General features: G+C 43.2%; 1 protein-coding gene across 1 annotated transcript; it reads right to left on the bottom strand.

Moving 5' to 3' along the window:
- Positions 1 to 13,487: 13,487 nt before the first annotated feature.
- Positions 13,488 to 15,381, bottom strand: LOC127899188 (protein DMR6-LIKE OXYGENASE 2-like). The gene is made up of 3 exons (XM_052432432.1): positions 14,853 to 15,381; positions 14,076 to 14,403; positions 13,488 to 13,891 (listed from the first exon to the last, which is right to left on the bottom strand). Exons 1-3 carry the CDS (start codon positions 15,329 to 15,331, stop codon positions 13,592 to 13,594), a joined length of 1,107 nt encoding a protein of 368 aa, XP_052288392.1. The 5' UTR covers positions 15,332 to 15,381; the 3' UTR covers positions 13,488 to 13,591.
- Positions 15,382 to 16,079: the final 698 nt, after the last annotated feature.

Below are 16,079 nucleotides of genomic sequence, written 5' to 3'. Positions count from 1 at the left end.
CCGAGGTACCCGGCATGATTTAAGGTACCCTGCACAATTAGAGGTACCCCACACAAATAGAGGTACCCCACACAAATAGAGATACCTGCACAATTAGGGATACCCCACATAAATTGAGGTACCCCAAGTAACTCGAGGTACCCGGCAGAACAGATGCAAGAGAATCCTCCGAAAATATCCGCCTTGAGAAATGTCTCTACCGCTTAAAAGATATTATTCGATTTTGTCAGAAGTAGGAATAAAAAACATCGTACCAAAAGGGGGGGGGGGGACAGCCGCCTACTACCTCTGCAAAAAATGAAGGACACTGTCCCAAGGACAGTGGTCCTCAGCCGCCTACCCGACAACTACTGCAGAGGTACCCTGGGCCACTCTCCAGCGCGCGCCACGTTTTCAAAGGATGAGATACGCCGCGAACATACACATAACGGCCTAAAAATCATAAAAAAGGCAAAATGACGTTAGCTAAAAAGGGTACGCCACGTGGCAGTTGAGGTACTCCATATATAAAGGTGCCTAGATTTTATTCTCCATCATGTTCTCACTCACCATTAACACTCACACTCCAAAAAATAGGTTTTCTTCAACCTCAAACCCTAATTTACAGAGGGCTAGCTGGCTCTCTTTATCGTAAAAGCTTGAGTTTGCTAACTTGAGCGTCAGAGTGTGAACGCCGGGGTACCCCGGCTTCACCTCTAACCTTTATTTCACTGTTTTGCAGGCGCGAGCCTATTTTGAAGGACACCCCTCTTGGTTTTGACCTTTCACCATTGTTACCACTCCCTCTCCCCTTCTCACATTTCCCAAATTTCAAGTACGCCGCATCGCACACAACAAACCAGTGAGGTACCCCATCTCCCCCAAAAATATAAATTCATTGTTCAAGATAGATTTTGGCTTTTCTTACCCCAAAATCTGTTGAAAACAATTGGCGTCGTCTGTGGGGAAGCGCACAAAAAGCCTCCACCACGGTTACCAAACTAGTTGTTGTGTGTACTCCAATACATGACACCCGACGTACCTCTCGAAGGTTTAATGGGGGATCCTACAAGGATGAGAGATGACAGCAGCAGTGAAGGTAGTGATCCCTCAAGAAAGGTAGCCCGCATCAGCAAGGGCAAGGGTATCAAGCAATCGACGAGTGTTCGCCAAGATGAGGAACTTATTTCTCACAAGCGTTTCGAGGATCTTGCCCACGCAATACTTAGGGCGGTTGGATCTCGGGCACCCGAAAGTTCACTTCCACCAGTGACGTTAGATGCTTCACCACCTCAAACGGGCGACTAAGCTATGGTTAGAAAAGAGGTACCCGAGCCCAACAAACTAAAGCATAGGCCATCGGGTACCCGTTCTAAGTTTCAAACCGTAGGCTCCCGCGATGAGCGTTCTACCGCCTCTTGCAATTCCCGCAGCAGTCAGGGTACGAGGCGTGCAAAGTATACCCACGAGGATCTCCGTAAAAAGTTAAACGTCAAAAGGGCTTCTCAAACGGCGGCGACATCATCGGGTACCCCGAGGGTACTCCACGAATTTGTGGAAAAAATGGAGAACCTGGAATGCCAAGTGAAGCTCCTCTCTGAGAAGCAAAACATCATAGCTGCTCCAACGCCAACGACCTACCAATCGCCATTCACTATGGAGATTCGGAAGACAGCTCTCCCCGAGGCGTTCGTCATGCCTCAGATACCCCAATAATCGGGTACCACTGATCCCTCGGAGCATGTTGAGCTATATCGCGACCAAATGATTATCAATGGTGTAGATGAGAGTGCCATGTGTAGGATGTTTACACACACACTCACGGGCCCCGCGAAGTCATGGTTTCGCTCTTTGAAAGCGGGTAGCATATCTTCCATACACCAATTGTTATCCGAATTTACTAAAGAGTTTTCCTACGCTTCCACTCAAGATAGGGTAGCCTCCAAACTTGCCTTTGTCAAGTAAGGGGAATCCGAGCCTTTGGCGTAGTATGTGAGTAGTTTCCACCAAGAGGTGCTGCGAACCGGAGCATTTGGAAACCAATACACATTGACCCATTTTGAAAAAAATTTACGGTTAGGCAAGTTATGACGTTCTTTTCAAAAGACGCGCACACTTTCATATGGGCAAGCCCGTTCCCGGGCGTTGCAGCAGGTAGAGATGGACGAGAAATGCCAATTGAAGCGCTAAGAAGATAAGGCTGATGTTACAAAGAACAAGGACAAGCCCAAGAGGATGGAGGCCACAATACCGTGGGTACCCCGAGCACGGAGCCCTCCACGGGCTGCCCCGCGGGGACGAGGGTATAACGCTCAGAGTACCCCAACCTCTAAGATCGCCACCACCGGATCAACAAGAGCTACCACCGAGGCCTCGATACGAATCTTACCATTCGCTGAATCGATTCTCAGAGCAGATCTTCTACCATATTCAGGATAGTTGCCTCCTCCGTCCTCCTAAGCCAATGGAGAAGTACCCCAACATGAAGCGTGGCCTGAAGTATTGTGAGTTCCATGAGGACTTCGGTCACAGCACAGCTGAGTGTTTTACCTTGTGAGAGGAAATTGAATCTTTGAATCTTAGTGGGTACCTCAAAGAATTTGTTGTTGGCATGAGAGAAGCTCGGAAATCCGCGGAGTAGGATAAGGGCAAGCAGGTAACTGATGGCAGTCCTGAACTAGAGGTACCCCCTGGACATAAGAAATGCGTGTATGTCCGGATGATCATGGGCGGACCGACTTTAGCGGGTCAATATAGGAGGGCTATCAAAGGCTATGGTAGATCGTTGTCAATAACCACCAATATTGGCGGAGAAGTCAACCTTAATGAATGAGGTACACCGAAGGTACCTCACCATCCCTCGCCTATCCTTTTTACAGAAAAAGATGGGGAGAATATCTCGTACCCCCATGACAATACCTTAGTAATTACGTTGAAGGTTGCCACCGGTAAGGTAGTAAGAACTCTTGTAAATATCGGCAGCTCTATTGACATCATTTCCAAAAACGCCTTGGATCAACTATTGATTGAGTCGCCAAAGATCACTTCTTATGCTACGCCTCTTATTGGGTTCGCCGGAGATATGGTTATACCAAAGGGCATCATTACGCTGCACGTTACACTTGGTAAGGTACCTCACCGTGTTGTTCATATGATTGATTTTCTTATTGTAGATCACCCGGGTGCCTACAATATTATATTGGGTAGGCCGTTCTTAGTAGCAACTAAAGCGGTGGTATCTATGCACTACCTCGCCATGAAAGTCCCGGTCGCCCAAGAAGTTATCACCATTAAAGGGGACTAGCAATCGGCTCGTAGATGTTACTCTGTGGCCTCCAAAGTCACTTACCAAATAGCTTCTGATCTACTAATGAAGGGGTACCCCAGTGGCAGCCAGCCCACATCTTACCCCTCAAAGCGAGCTCTTGCTAGACAACGGTACTAAAAAAGTCTCCTCAGATTGTCCACCCACGAAAATGGTTAGAATCCTCACCAATGGGCGTAGAAGTAGTTGCGGGGGATAGCTCAAGGGTACCCCACGGGGACCAGGTGGAGCCCAGATGTGAAGTTGAGGCACTTTTGGATCCCCGAATATTGAAAGATGAAAAATGGGGTACCCCAGTTGAAGACCTTATTTCAGTCTCGATTTGTGTCACCGACCCAACAAAGACCGTGAAAGTAGGCTCTAATCTTTCGAAGGAACAAAGAGAGAGGCTCATCACCTTCCTACGCGAGCACCACGGCGTATTCGTCTGGTCTCACTCGGATATGCCGGGTATCCCACCTTCCCTCTACTGTCACAAACTCAATGTCAGCCCAGATAATAAACCAGTGAAACAGAAGCATCGCGCCTTCAACCAAGAGAGGTACGATGCAATTGAACAAGAGGTAGACCGCCTATTAGCAGCAAGATTTATTCGGGAAGTAGTGTACCCCGATTGGGTATCCAACGTCGTTCTAGTCAGGAAATCAAACGGAAAGTGGCATATGTGTGTGGACTTCACCGATTTGAATAAGTCCTGCCCCAAGGATAGCTTCCCGCTTCCCCGGGTGGACCAGCTGGTGGATGCAACAGCGGGGCATGATATGCTTAGTTTTATGGACGCCTTCTCCGGTTACAACCAAATTTCAATGTATGAACCCGATCAAGAGAAAACAACATTCATCACCAACCGTGGGTTATACTGTTATAAGGTTATGCCGTTTGGTTTGAAGAATGCCGGGGCTACCTATCAACGGCTAGTGAACAAAATTTTCAAGGAACAAATCGGGCACACCATGGAGGTGTACATAGACAACATGATCACCAAATCAGTGCATGCGGGGGAACACCTGGGGCACCTCAGAGATACCTTTATAGTTTTGAGAAGACACCAAATGCGGCTCAACCCTGAAAAATGTGCATTCGGGGTTACCTCGGGGAAATTTCTTAAGTTCATGGTACAACAACGAGGGATCGAAGCCAACCCCGATAAAATTCACGCGGTTCTTGACATGAAATCGCCTCGCACCATCAAGGAGGCTCAAAGCTTGGCAGGCCGGGTAGCTGCCCTGAGCCGTTTTATCTCCAAGGCTATAGACCAGCGTAAGCTCTTTTTCAAAGCTTTGAAGACCGGTAAGAAGCTCCAATGGACACCCGATTGCGAAGAAGCTTTCCAAGAACTAAAGGGGTACCTCGTGAATACTCCACTACTTGCCAAACTTGAGCCGAAAGAGGTGCTTCTGTTGTATCTCGCCGTATTCGAGCATGCCGCCAGCTCTGTGTTACTCCGAGAGGATGATAATGGGGTACAACGACCTATTTACTACACTTGTAAAGTTATGGTTGATGCCGAAAAGAGGTGGCCCACATCTGAAAAGATCGTTTTGGCATTGATTGTCTCCGCAAGGAAGCTCAAACCATACTTTCAAGCTCACTCAATTACAGTCGTCACCAACCTTCCCCTCCGACAAATACTCCAGAAGTTAGACATGTCCGGAAGGCTTCTCCGATGGTCCATCGAATTAAGGGAGTTCGACATCATCTCTAAGCCTCGTTCGGCGATTAAAGCCCAAACTATCTCTGATTTCATTGCGGAATTTGCCAATGACTCAAGTGGTGAAGGTGATCCGAGGTACCTATCAGATACCCCATCTACCGACGAAAGGGGGCATGTCTGGAAAATATATGTAGATGGTTCCTCTAACTCACACGGAAGTGGTGCGGGAGTTATTATAATCGACATGAACAAGGTGAAAATATACTATGCCTTGCAATTCGGATTCTAGGCTTCAAACAACGAAGGCGAATACGAGGCCATCATAGCAGGGTTAAGGATGTCGAAAGCTTTGGGAGCAAAGTGGGTACACGTCAAGAGTGACTCCCAGTTGGTGGTAAGCCAAATTAGCGCACAATATCAAGTGAAAGAGGAAAACATGAAGGGGTACCTCGAAAAAACCAGAGAGTTGATGTCCCAATTTTGCGAGGTTAAGGTGGAAAGGGTACCCTGACTAGAGAACAACGAAGTCGACACCCTCGTAAAAATGGTGTCCCTTGGTGTAACTCAATTAGCTGGCCCCATCACGACAGAATACATACCTACCCCCAGCATTGATCTCCTAGAGCCGTTGGAAGTATTATCACTGTCCAACGAGGTACTTTGGATGAAGCCTATCATAAGGTACCTCAAAGACGGAGACCTCCCCTCAGATAAAAGTGAAGTAAGAAGACTAAAGTATAAAGCCGCACGGTATTGCCTGATCCAAGATACCCTATATAGAAGAAGGTTCACTCTTCCTTACCTTAAATGCTTGGGAAGTGACAAGGCCGAGTATGTCATGAGGGAGATACATGAGGGGATTTGTGGCAGTCACTAGCGCAAAAAGCTCTCCGTCAGGGGTACTACTGGCCTACCATGCGAGAGGATGCCAAGAATATGGTACGAAGCTGTGACAAATGCCAAAGGTTTGCCAGGGTACCTCACCTATTCCCAAAGAAGCTAACAGTTATATCTTCCCATTGGCCTTTCGCTATGTGGGGAGTGGACTTCATTGGCCCATTACCTACCGGGAAGGGGCAAGCAAAACATGCAATCATGGCGGTAGATTATTTCACAAAGTGAGCGGAAGTGGAGCCACTAACAAGCATCACAGAAAGAAAAACCACAGAATTCATTTGGAAGAACCTCATTTGCAGATTTGGGATCCCCTATGCAATTGTTAATGATAACGGCAAGCAATTCGATAATGAAAAATTTTGAAGTTTTTGTTCAAAGCTTGGGATAGCCAACCGATTTGCTACACCTGCCCATCCCCAATCTAATGGGCAAGTCGAAGCCTTTAACAATATTATCAAAGGTATCCTGAAGAAGAAGTTAGAAGAAAGAAATGGAGCATGGGTAGATGAGCTACCTCCACCTGGGAGACCCATTTTTTCCCTCGTATTCGGTGTTGACGCAGTGATTCCAGCGAAAATCGGGGAACCCTCTCACAGGATTAAATACTTTGATGAGGCCAAGAACACCTCCTTGATTGCTTCCAACCTTGATTTGGTGGCTGAAAAAAGGGCTATAGCAGAATTGAGGACAACCATTTATCAGCATCGCATTTCGGGTCTATATGAAAAAATGGTACGCCCTCGATCCTTCAAGAAATGAGATTTGGTCTTGAGAATGGTAACTCAGAACACTAGGGTACCCTGCGAAGGCACTTTTGGGGCAAATTGGGAAGGACCTTACCACATCGACAAACCCGTTGGGTCAGGTGCATACAGACTACTCCACATGGATAAGACAATCGTGAGGCACCCCTGGAATGCTGCAATGGTACAGAAATATTACTAAAGGACAATATCTTAACCTTTAGTCTTTTGCTGTTATTTACTTTCTTTAATGTTTTTATGTGGTAGGCCAAATGGGGTACCCCAAATGCCCTATGATGGTTAGTTGCAATTTTAGAGTTTCTTTAATTTTTAAATGAAAAGGATATAAGGTCTTGCGGTCTCTCGTTCTCTTTAGGGTAACAAAGGTAAGTCATGTATTGATCAACGCTTTCGTTATCTATAAATGTATTTTCTTTCTCAAGAAATATGATGTTGGTTCTTTCTTTATTTTTCGCCACTTCGATATTCGAATGCGGATTATATTCATTTATCGCCATTAATATACCCTCGCATATGGTTATATGCAATTCTCGCCATACGCTTGTCAATTATGACTAACCTATCACAGGACCAGCCAGAGTCCTGATATGCCTAGATCGTGACGATCTATGCAAAGCCAAGATGGGCAACGGAGTGAACAGCCCATGGGTAGCCTTTCTGCGGAAGCATGACAAAGCTACCTAAACAAAGAGATGGAGGGTCAAAAAGGACCCGAGGGTGGAGTAAAACCGGCATACCCTAGCGCCACGAGGTTCAGCTTAGGTATGAGTACACCCACACCTCCGTCCTCTTACTTGAGCAAAGGAGGGGGTAAGCTATTCAAAAAATTCGGAGAGAACTTCGAAAGAATAAGAAAGTGATTGGTTGGACTAATTGCGCTTTCAACGTTTGATCGAGATGTCGCGATGATATTTTGATTACCTATTTGTGGGGAATCCGCCTGATGTCGAATATTTGTTAAGGTACGAGGGGTACTCCATTTCAAAAAAATGAGAGGTACCCTAGAGATTTATAAAATAACAGTTTAGCCAAGTATTCATTTGCAGAATTACAAGAATGCAAAGTATAAGATGGCTCGGTGGCATGGTATCATAACAAAAGAGAAGTCCCAATAATACAAAATATCCCAAGAAATCAAAAAGAAAGAAACAATTTCCAAATAGCAAAACGTGAATAGATCCAAAAAGACAAGAGCACTATGAAGCGGCTACACTGAGGGTGGAACACCATCCCCGCCTTCTGTCTCCGAAGGGCGATCAGCAGAGGACTTTGAGGTACCCGGAATATGAGCAACCAAAGTAGGGGCATCTGAGGCAGGCAACGACTGAAGCACGCAGGGTACCCCAGGCGACCCAGAAGGGGTACCCGACCGTGCATGGGAAGACTTCTTCCTCTCCGCAATCGTCTTCAGAATTGTGGCCTTGTTGATAAATTTCTGCACACGGGGTACCTCTAATTCCGGATCCACGCTCCACACCTCCATCATGATAAGTGAGAACGCATCCTCCGCCATCGTTTTTTTTTGTTGGCTAACAGATCCTCGTTGGTGGCCCTCAACTCGTCGCAATCCTTCTCCACTCAAGCTTTCTCTCTAGAAAGGCCAGTAATGCGTTCCTGCAAAGTCTTAACTTCTCAAGCAAGCTCGTCCTCGCGAGATTGGCGACTTTGGAGCTCACCCCTCAACTTGTCAACCTTTGATTGGGCGGCAACAAGGGAGTCGAGGTCTGGAAGGCAGTGGCTGAGGAGAAAGGATGCCTACAGATCGTAAAATACATGTTAAATATATGTGTATGGCAATAAGAGTAAATAAATAAAAATGGAGGATACACCCGGGGTACCCCATTAAAGCTTACCTCTTGGGTAGCCCTAAGTGCTTGACCGTAGCGCTGGCTCAGACTCATCTTGTCAGTCTCTTCAGCAACCTCGGGGGTAACATTTTCGGCAGAGTAGTAGAAACAGCAAGCCAAGTGTGAAACCTCCTTATTGGAAGCCGGGTCTAAGTCACATTCACGCAACTCATCAGGGAAAGCGAAAACCAGCCCGAATTTTCTCTTCTTCGAGCAAGGGGTACCCTTCGACCTGCTGTGGGAGGTACCCTGGGATTTCTCCTTTGGTCCAGGAGCTCGAGGCGGCCGGGAACTTTTCTGGGGTACCGCCGAATCTTGAGATCCGGAAGCACCGCCCACTACTGCTTGGAAAAAAGCATCAAAAGTGTCACCCGTCGATTCCATAACTGCACCTAATGCACAAAAGTTATGTTAACCGGACAAGTACTAAGTACTATAAAAGCAAAAATGGGAAATGAAAAGCGGGGAATCAAAATAAAGAATACGGTGATAACGGGGTACCCCACTCCCGTAGATAATAATAGGGTACCCCCGGACACCCGAATCATACATGAGTCACCCCCAGAAGCAGGTGGAGGACTTCGGTCAATCAGTCCCGCTCTCAGTAATCGGCTCTCTTCTAACACATCACTACCCCTCTGTGCACCTCGGAGCCTCTCCACAAACTCCTTCACCTCATTCCCTACCTTCTGAAGTGGACATGATCCTTTTGCCCACATCACACTTGCAAAAGCATGGAACCCAGGGTTAGCGAGACATCATGCGAAAGATTACAATAAATAACCGTAAATAAGGAAGATACTTACAGTCTACATTGAAGGAATTTGGAACCTCCACGGGGTTGCCCTTTTTACCTAGAGTTTCTGTCCTCTACCTACCCTCAGCAACAAACCATCCCTTTCGGTAACCCTTCTTCAAGGCGCGGTTCCCCTCAACAATATGATCATGATTACCCCAAGCGGAGAAGTAAACAATACCGGGACCCTTAGGCTTTTTGAATTAGTAAATGCCCTTCAACTCCTGAATTGAAATGTCGCGCTTCAGTACCTCCAACCATAACACATGTAAGCCTGTAAGCGTCCTCCACCCCGGAAGGGACAGTTGCCCGGGAACTACCCCAAATAATCAAACATTCTCATATAGAAAGGCTGGAGGGGCAGGCAGAGTTTTAGATCAAAGAGGTCGATATGGAGAGCAATCCCATCAGATTTCGGACTCTCAGGACGATCATCCACATAGGGTACCCTAAGCTGAACAGAGGAATGAATATTGTATTTGGTTTTAATTTGTTCTAAATCCTCCAAAGTAGCCCTCCTAGTGCCTAGGCAAAAAAGGTTGCCAGATTTTAAAGGTGTGGCAGGGGAAGATTTGGGAGGCCGGTCTGAGGAACGAGCTGGAACCTTAGGCTTGGATGACCTACCCTTCTTTCGAGGATGGGGGGTTGGCTGTTTACTGGGAAAGCGGGGGCTGACACGAGGAGTACTCCTAGAGGGAGGGAGCTCAGAACGAGAGTTACAACTGCTAGAGGTACTAGGGGGGACATATTCCCCTCGCTAATAGAGATGTGGGAAGGAGAACCCGCATGAGGGCTGTCAACCTTCCTAGCCCCAACTGCACGTCGCTTCCTCACGGGTCCCATATGTTTCTTGCCCATCTATAAACTACCAACAATACATCCAACAAGCCACAAGTTCCCTAGCAACAAGCCACAAGTTCTCCAACAACCCATCTACAAACCCCCAACAATACATCCAACAAGCCACAAGTTCCCCAGCAACAAGCCACAAGTTCTCTAACAACCCATCCACAATCCCCCAACAATACATCCAACAAGCCACAAGTTCCCCAGCAACAAGCCACAAGTTCCCCAACAACACATCCACAAGCCCACAACAACACATCCAACAAGCCACAAATTCCCAAACAACAACACATTCATACCAAACACCACCCACCACACATCAACCACCAAATGTAAACACCAACCACAAAAATAAAAATAAAAAACAAAAACAAAAATAATTTTTTTTTCAAAGTATGCAAAATAGCGCCAATGTAAATGCGCCAAAAAAAGAGTAACGAGGAGGGATATCTATGATTCACCAACTCGGCAGATCGAGATTGATAATCGTTGGGGAGAAGAAGTTGCAGGCAACCAAAAACAGTAGGTAAGAATATGCAAGTATAAAAACAAAAATAAGCTTAAATATATGTAGTTATTTATAAATTAAAAAAAAAGAAGAAAAAGAGAGAAAGGGTGAAGAACATAGAAGACAACACGGAGGGGGGGACTGCAGCCACCAAACCAACGCCGGCTGCCATGGCTGCAACCACTGAGAACCGACGCCGGAAATCACAGAGGAGGACCCCGGGCGAAATAAAAAAGAAATAATTAAAAAAAATGAAGAACGAACCAAACCAACGCGGGAGGGAGTTGCAGCCACCGAACTAATGCCGGAAAACCACAAAGGAAAACACCGGCAGAAACTAAAAAAAAAAAGAGTAAAAAAGAAAATTTTTTTACTGTGAGCAATATTGATACAGTCAGGAGAAGAGACGAAATTTTGAAAGAAGAAGGCCACTGGAGATAATCAACTTTTGGGAGATCGTTTGGGGATTTTCAAAATAAATGAGAGAAGATTGACATTCACGTCAGGGGTTTTTAATTCAACCTGACAGAACACACTGCACAAGAAATGAGGTAAGGGATGTTTGTGTGAGATTGATATTTTTAAAATTCAAATTGTGTGTCAGAAGGCTGCCATTTCCTAAGAAAACAGGAGAGAGACATAAAAACAACTGTTCGTTCTCATCAGCAGTTGAGTAAAAAAAAATGTGGCGGGAAAGAGAAAAGACAAAGAGAAGATTTTTTAGCTCGACAGTACACAAAGTTTAGTCAAGAGAAGAAACTAAGTAAGGTATCCCCGGTCCAGACGCATCGCCACGTGTCACTCATACAAATGAGTTTCTTTTGCCTCCAATACTTCTCGCCAAAAAGAAACTAGGGGGATGTTGTTTGAGGGAAAAATAGGAAAGGCAATAAAGTGCTACGTGTCGAAAAATGGAATGACTCCAGCACAATCTGAGGTACCCCGCACGATCCGAGGTACCTGGCATGATTTAAGGTACCCTGCACAATTAGAGGTACCCCACATAAATTGAGGTACCCCACGTAACTCGAGGTACCCGGTAGAACAGATGCAAGAGAATCCTTCGAAAATATCCACCATGAGAAACGTCTCCACCGCTTAAAAAATATTATTCGATTTTGTTAGAAGTAGGAATAAAAAATGTCGTACCGAAAGGGGGGAACAACCGCCTGCTACTTCTGCCAAAAGTGAAGGACACTGTCCCAAGGACAGTGGTCCTCAACCGCCTACCCGACAACTACTACAGAGGTACCCTAGACCACTCTTCAGCGCGCGCCACGTTTCCAAATGATGAGATACGCCGCGAACATATACATAACGGCCCAAAAATCATAAAAAGGCAAAAGAACGTTAGCCAAAAAGGGTACGCCACGTGGCAACTGAGGTACTCCATATATAAAGGTGCCTAGGTTTTATTCTTCATCATGTTCTCACTCACCATTAACACTCACACTTCAAAAAATAGGTTTTCCTCAACCTCAAACCCTAATTTACAGAGGGCTAGCCGGCTCTCTTTGCCATAAAAGCTTGAGTTTGCTAACTTGAGCGTCGGAGTGTGAACGCCGGGGTACCCCAGCTTTACCTCTAACCTCTATTTCACTGTTTTGCAGGCGCGAAGCCCATTTTGTAGGACACCCCTCTTGGTTTTGACCTTTCACCATTATTACCACTCCATCTCCCCTTCTCGCCTCTCCCAAATTTCAGGTACGCCGCACCGCACACAACAAACCAGTGAGGTACCCCATCTCCCCCAAAAATATAAATTCATTGTTCAAGATAGATTTTGGCTTTTCCTACCCCAAAATCTGTTGAAAACAAGCTGGATTAATAATTTTCTACACCGATCCATTATCTGCTGTATGATTAATAGTTTGATCTTCATTTTGAGTGTATCTTGAATCATCGTCTCGAACAAAGTCTTGAGTAAGAGATCTCCAGTATAATTCATTGAATATCTCATTACCAAAATCTTCAGCTTCAAGAGTTCCCTTGGATGAAAAAAACCGTTAGCCATCCAAAGATGAATTAGACGCTCTTTCTTAATTTTAGAATGTTTAGGAAATACAGCACAAAAAGCAAAACATTGTCTCAATTCCGCTGGTAAGTTGGAATAGCTCAATCGTAAGACAGGCAAAATGGAATTTTCCTCCTGGGGTAAGTTCCATCGTTTACTGTCTTTTACATGTAGCCACTCGTTTTAATCGCTTTTAAAGCGCATCAGGTTCCTAAAGTCTTTGCAGCTAGCAAGACACCATTACACTTCCTCACTATTTCCTTGGCGATTGCTAAAATGTCATGTTTGCTTATGCCTAAAGATTATGATCAATGGGTTTGTTGATATGATCATCAAAATCAGCTGAATTTTATTAAAAGTTGAAAACCAAAATCAGCTGGATTTTATGAAAATCTATTAAAACATTCAATTTCTAGTGGGAATTTATTATATGGATGTTTATTTTATTGGTTTATCAAAAGGGAGACTTTAAATAAAGAGAAGAGAGGTTGAATGTGAAATTAAGATGCACGGTTGGTGTAATGACAAAAATTTTAATTTTTTTATTCAATAATTTTATCATCTGACCTTAATTCTTATTCGAATTAAGGGTGTACATTTTAAAACATACAAAGCTTCGCACTTAAAATATATTGATGTCAAAAAGTTTCATTTTAATTATATATCTTGCTTCACGTTCTATCTTTCATTGTTGAATCGTTTATATGACCATACATGGTTAATAATTAATATTTTAATGGAGACAAATAGGCAGCACATTATTTACTGATTCCACAAAGTAGGCACCACTTTATTTATTGATTTCACATTACGGAAATAATATTTATTAATGTGAGACACTGACACCAACTAGCAGATGACATTATTGCAAATTCCATTATTCCCATGACATAATATATTCACATATAGGTAGAATTCGAAGATGAAACACAATAGGTGTGGGAATTTATAACTAAATTAATTACTTGTTAATAGAGAGTAGTCCATCCAGCTTATTGGCTGACTCTTGTACCTTGAAATGATAAATTTGAAGGTTCTCAACATCAAGCTTCTTCAAATTGCTGTTCAATCTAGAAGTAAAATATTTTCCCCAATTGTATGCTCTGTATTTAGCAGGATTTTGCTCATTTATAAGCTCATCTAATGGCTTCATCATTGTGTAATGAGATGGGTTGAATAAAATTGGAATTGAAAGCCTTTCCTTCTCAGAATTCACCACAACCCTATGCTCCACAGTCTCATAAGCATCATTGCTCCATACCTGCACAATTACATAGATTTTATGGAGACCAAAAAAGCATATACATAGATTTATAGAGACCGATATTGTATATGAATATATTTTATTGAGACCAAAAAAGCATCTACTGAACACGAAAATTTGATTTTGATACCATATTAATAATTATTAAACGTTTGACCAAAAAGCTTAAACTAGCTGTTACCTGAATACAATCACCGATATTTATGATATAAGAATTCGGGATGGGTTTGACGCGAGCCCATTCTCCGTCTGATTTTTTCTTTACCTCAAGACCTCCGACATCATCTTGGGCAAGGATGGTAAGGGCACCGCTGTCCTTGTGTCGACCCACACCGAGAGTTAGGTGGGGAGCTGGGCACGGTGGGTAGTGATTAAGTCTAGCAAAGGTGGTTTGATCTTTGAAGAAGCCATTGAACCTGTTTGCTGGTAGTCCCAGGCTCAGGGCTATGAGTTCTATCAACTTGTAAGCAAGTTTTTCCACTTCTTTAGCATATTCTTCAAATGCCTCTCTGTCAAGCATATGCCAAAAGTAAACAAATAGATACTATAATTGCAACATTTTAAATTTTGCATTAATCAGAATATGCTTGGCTCCAAAATACTATTACAAGCTTTCAAATTGACCGACAACAAATTAAAATTATTTGGTGGTATTTACTATGACTCACCTGCTTATTGCTGTTTATTTTGTCAATAAATACCTCTTATGGACTATATTGTGAGTTTGTGACTACCATCCAACCATGAGAAAATTCGGGTTATATTTTCTCGCTCTCCAGCTTATTAATTTCGATAGCACGAAATTAAAATGCCCATTAGATGCTTTAAAAAGTAAAAACTCTCGCTAAATTGACCTGTACATTATTAAAGGATCAAAATTCTCTTTTAATCCGAGTTCTCCTCAAATTATAGTTTAGTACTAAAATTTCACCATCAAAATGTAAGAATTGAACTTTACCTTAATTCAGGAGGATAATCAGGCCATTGACTGTACGTTTCAGCAATTTCCTTGTCCTCAGGTTCAGGTGAAGCTGGCATCAAACAAGGGCTCTCCACAAGGAAATCAAACACTTCTTTCCAATCTCTAACATTTTTGGTATGCTCGGTGTCATAATACCCCACCAACTTGTTCTCATCTTTCCTCACCTTTCTCTTCTCCTCCAACGGCTGCTCGAAAAACTTCCTCGCCGCATTTTCTATGCTCCAGCGCTTATCGAAGGGCACACCGTGGTTGATCACCTGAAAAAAACCCCAGTTCTTGCATGCATTGCCTATTTCCTGCACTAAGTCACTAATGGTACTGTCAGGGTTTTTAATATTGGTGCTGGTGGCGCTCAAAGCTGAGAGATCAATTAAGGGTATGCCTTCGGCTTCGGTTACCGAAAGTTTAGGCCTGTGCTTTAGGGCTTGAATGAAAGCTTCATCAACTTCTCCCATGGCTCTAGAGGTGCTGAGAGATAATGTATGGCGAGGTAAATGTGGTTGTTGATATTTATTTATTTACGGGGCAGAGATACGGTGACGTTTGTGCTTGCATTGCATTGCCTGTATAACGTGTCCAAAAGAAACGTCACATGTATCATGTATGGAATCTACGATTTAGCATTGGAATACACTAATAATTCAATTTGGACAGCATACCATTGATACGTCAGCTTGTTTATATTTTATTTATTTATTTGCATTCTTTTTTAGTGTTTTTTTTCTAATCTAAAATTTGAGTCCATCTAAAATTTTAAACAGATCCAAATATATTTAATTTTAACTAAAATATGCATTCTGAATATATCACAGTTCAGATGAAACACGATTTTTATCTTTTAAAATAAAATAAAGGATGTTATCATTTTGCCACCTAATGTTATTCGACATATCACTCTCAATTTTTATTATTTTATCACCAAACTGTTAAAGTTAATAGTATTTTTCAAGTAAATTATAATAAAAATTTATTTTATCCATAAACTGTGCAATTTGACCTTCTAAATTAAAAGAAATACAAAATTAATTACATACAAAGAAAATAATACTTTATCAATTGATAATTTTATTTATGTAAAATAATTAATTGATAAATTGTAAATACTATATCTTATGAAATTACTAAAATATTGAATATATTGAAATTTTTAAAATATCCTTGTGACATCATCAATTTGTTAATGGAATTAATGATTTTGTGGTA

This window comes from Citrus sinensis, chromosome 8, assembly GCF_022201045.2.
Source record: "Citrus sinensis cultivar Valencia sweet orange chromosome 8, DVS_A1.0, whole genome shotgun sequence".
In the NCBI taxonomy this organism is placed as follows: Eukaryota; Viridiplantae; Streptophyta; class Magnoliopsida; order Sapindales; family Rutaceae; genus Citrus; species Citrus sinensis.
This window is presented reverse-complemented; position numbering and strand designations above follow the sequence as displayed.

Coding starts and splice junctions, on each gene's coding strand:
- LOC127899188 (XM_052432432.1), bottom strand. CDS start 15,331: ATGGGAGAAGTTGATGAAGCTTTCATTCAAGCCCTAAAGCACAGGCCT. Junction 14,404..14,852: donor GATTATCCTCCTGAATTAAG/GTAAAGTTCAAT, acceptor TATGCTTGACAG/AGAGGCATTTGAAGAATATG. Junction 13,892..14,075: donor ATATCGGTGATTGTATTCAG/GTAACAGCTAGT, acceptor GTAATTGTGCAG/GTATGGAGCAATGATGCTTA.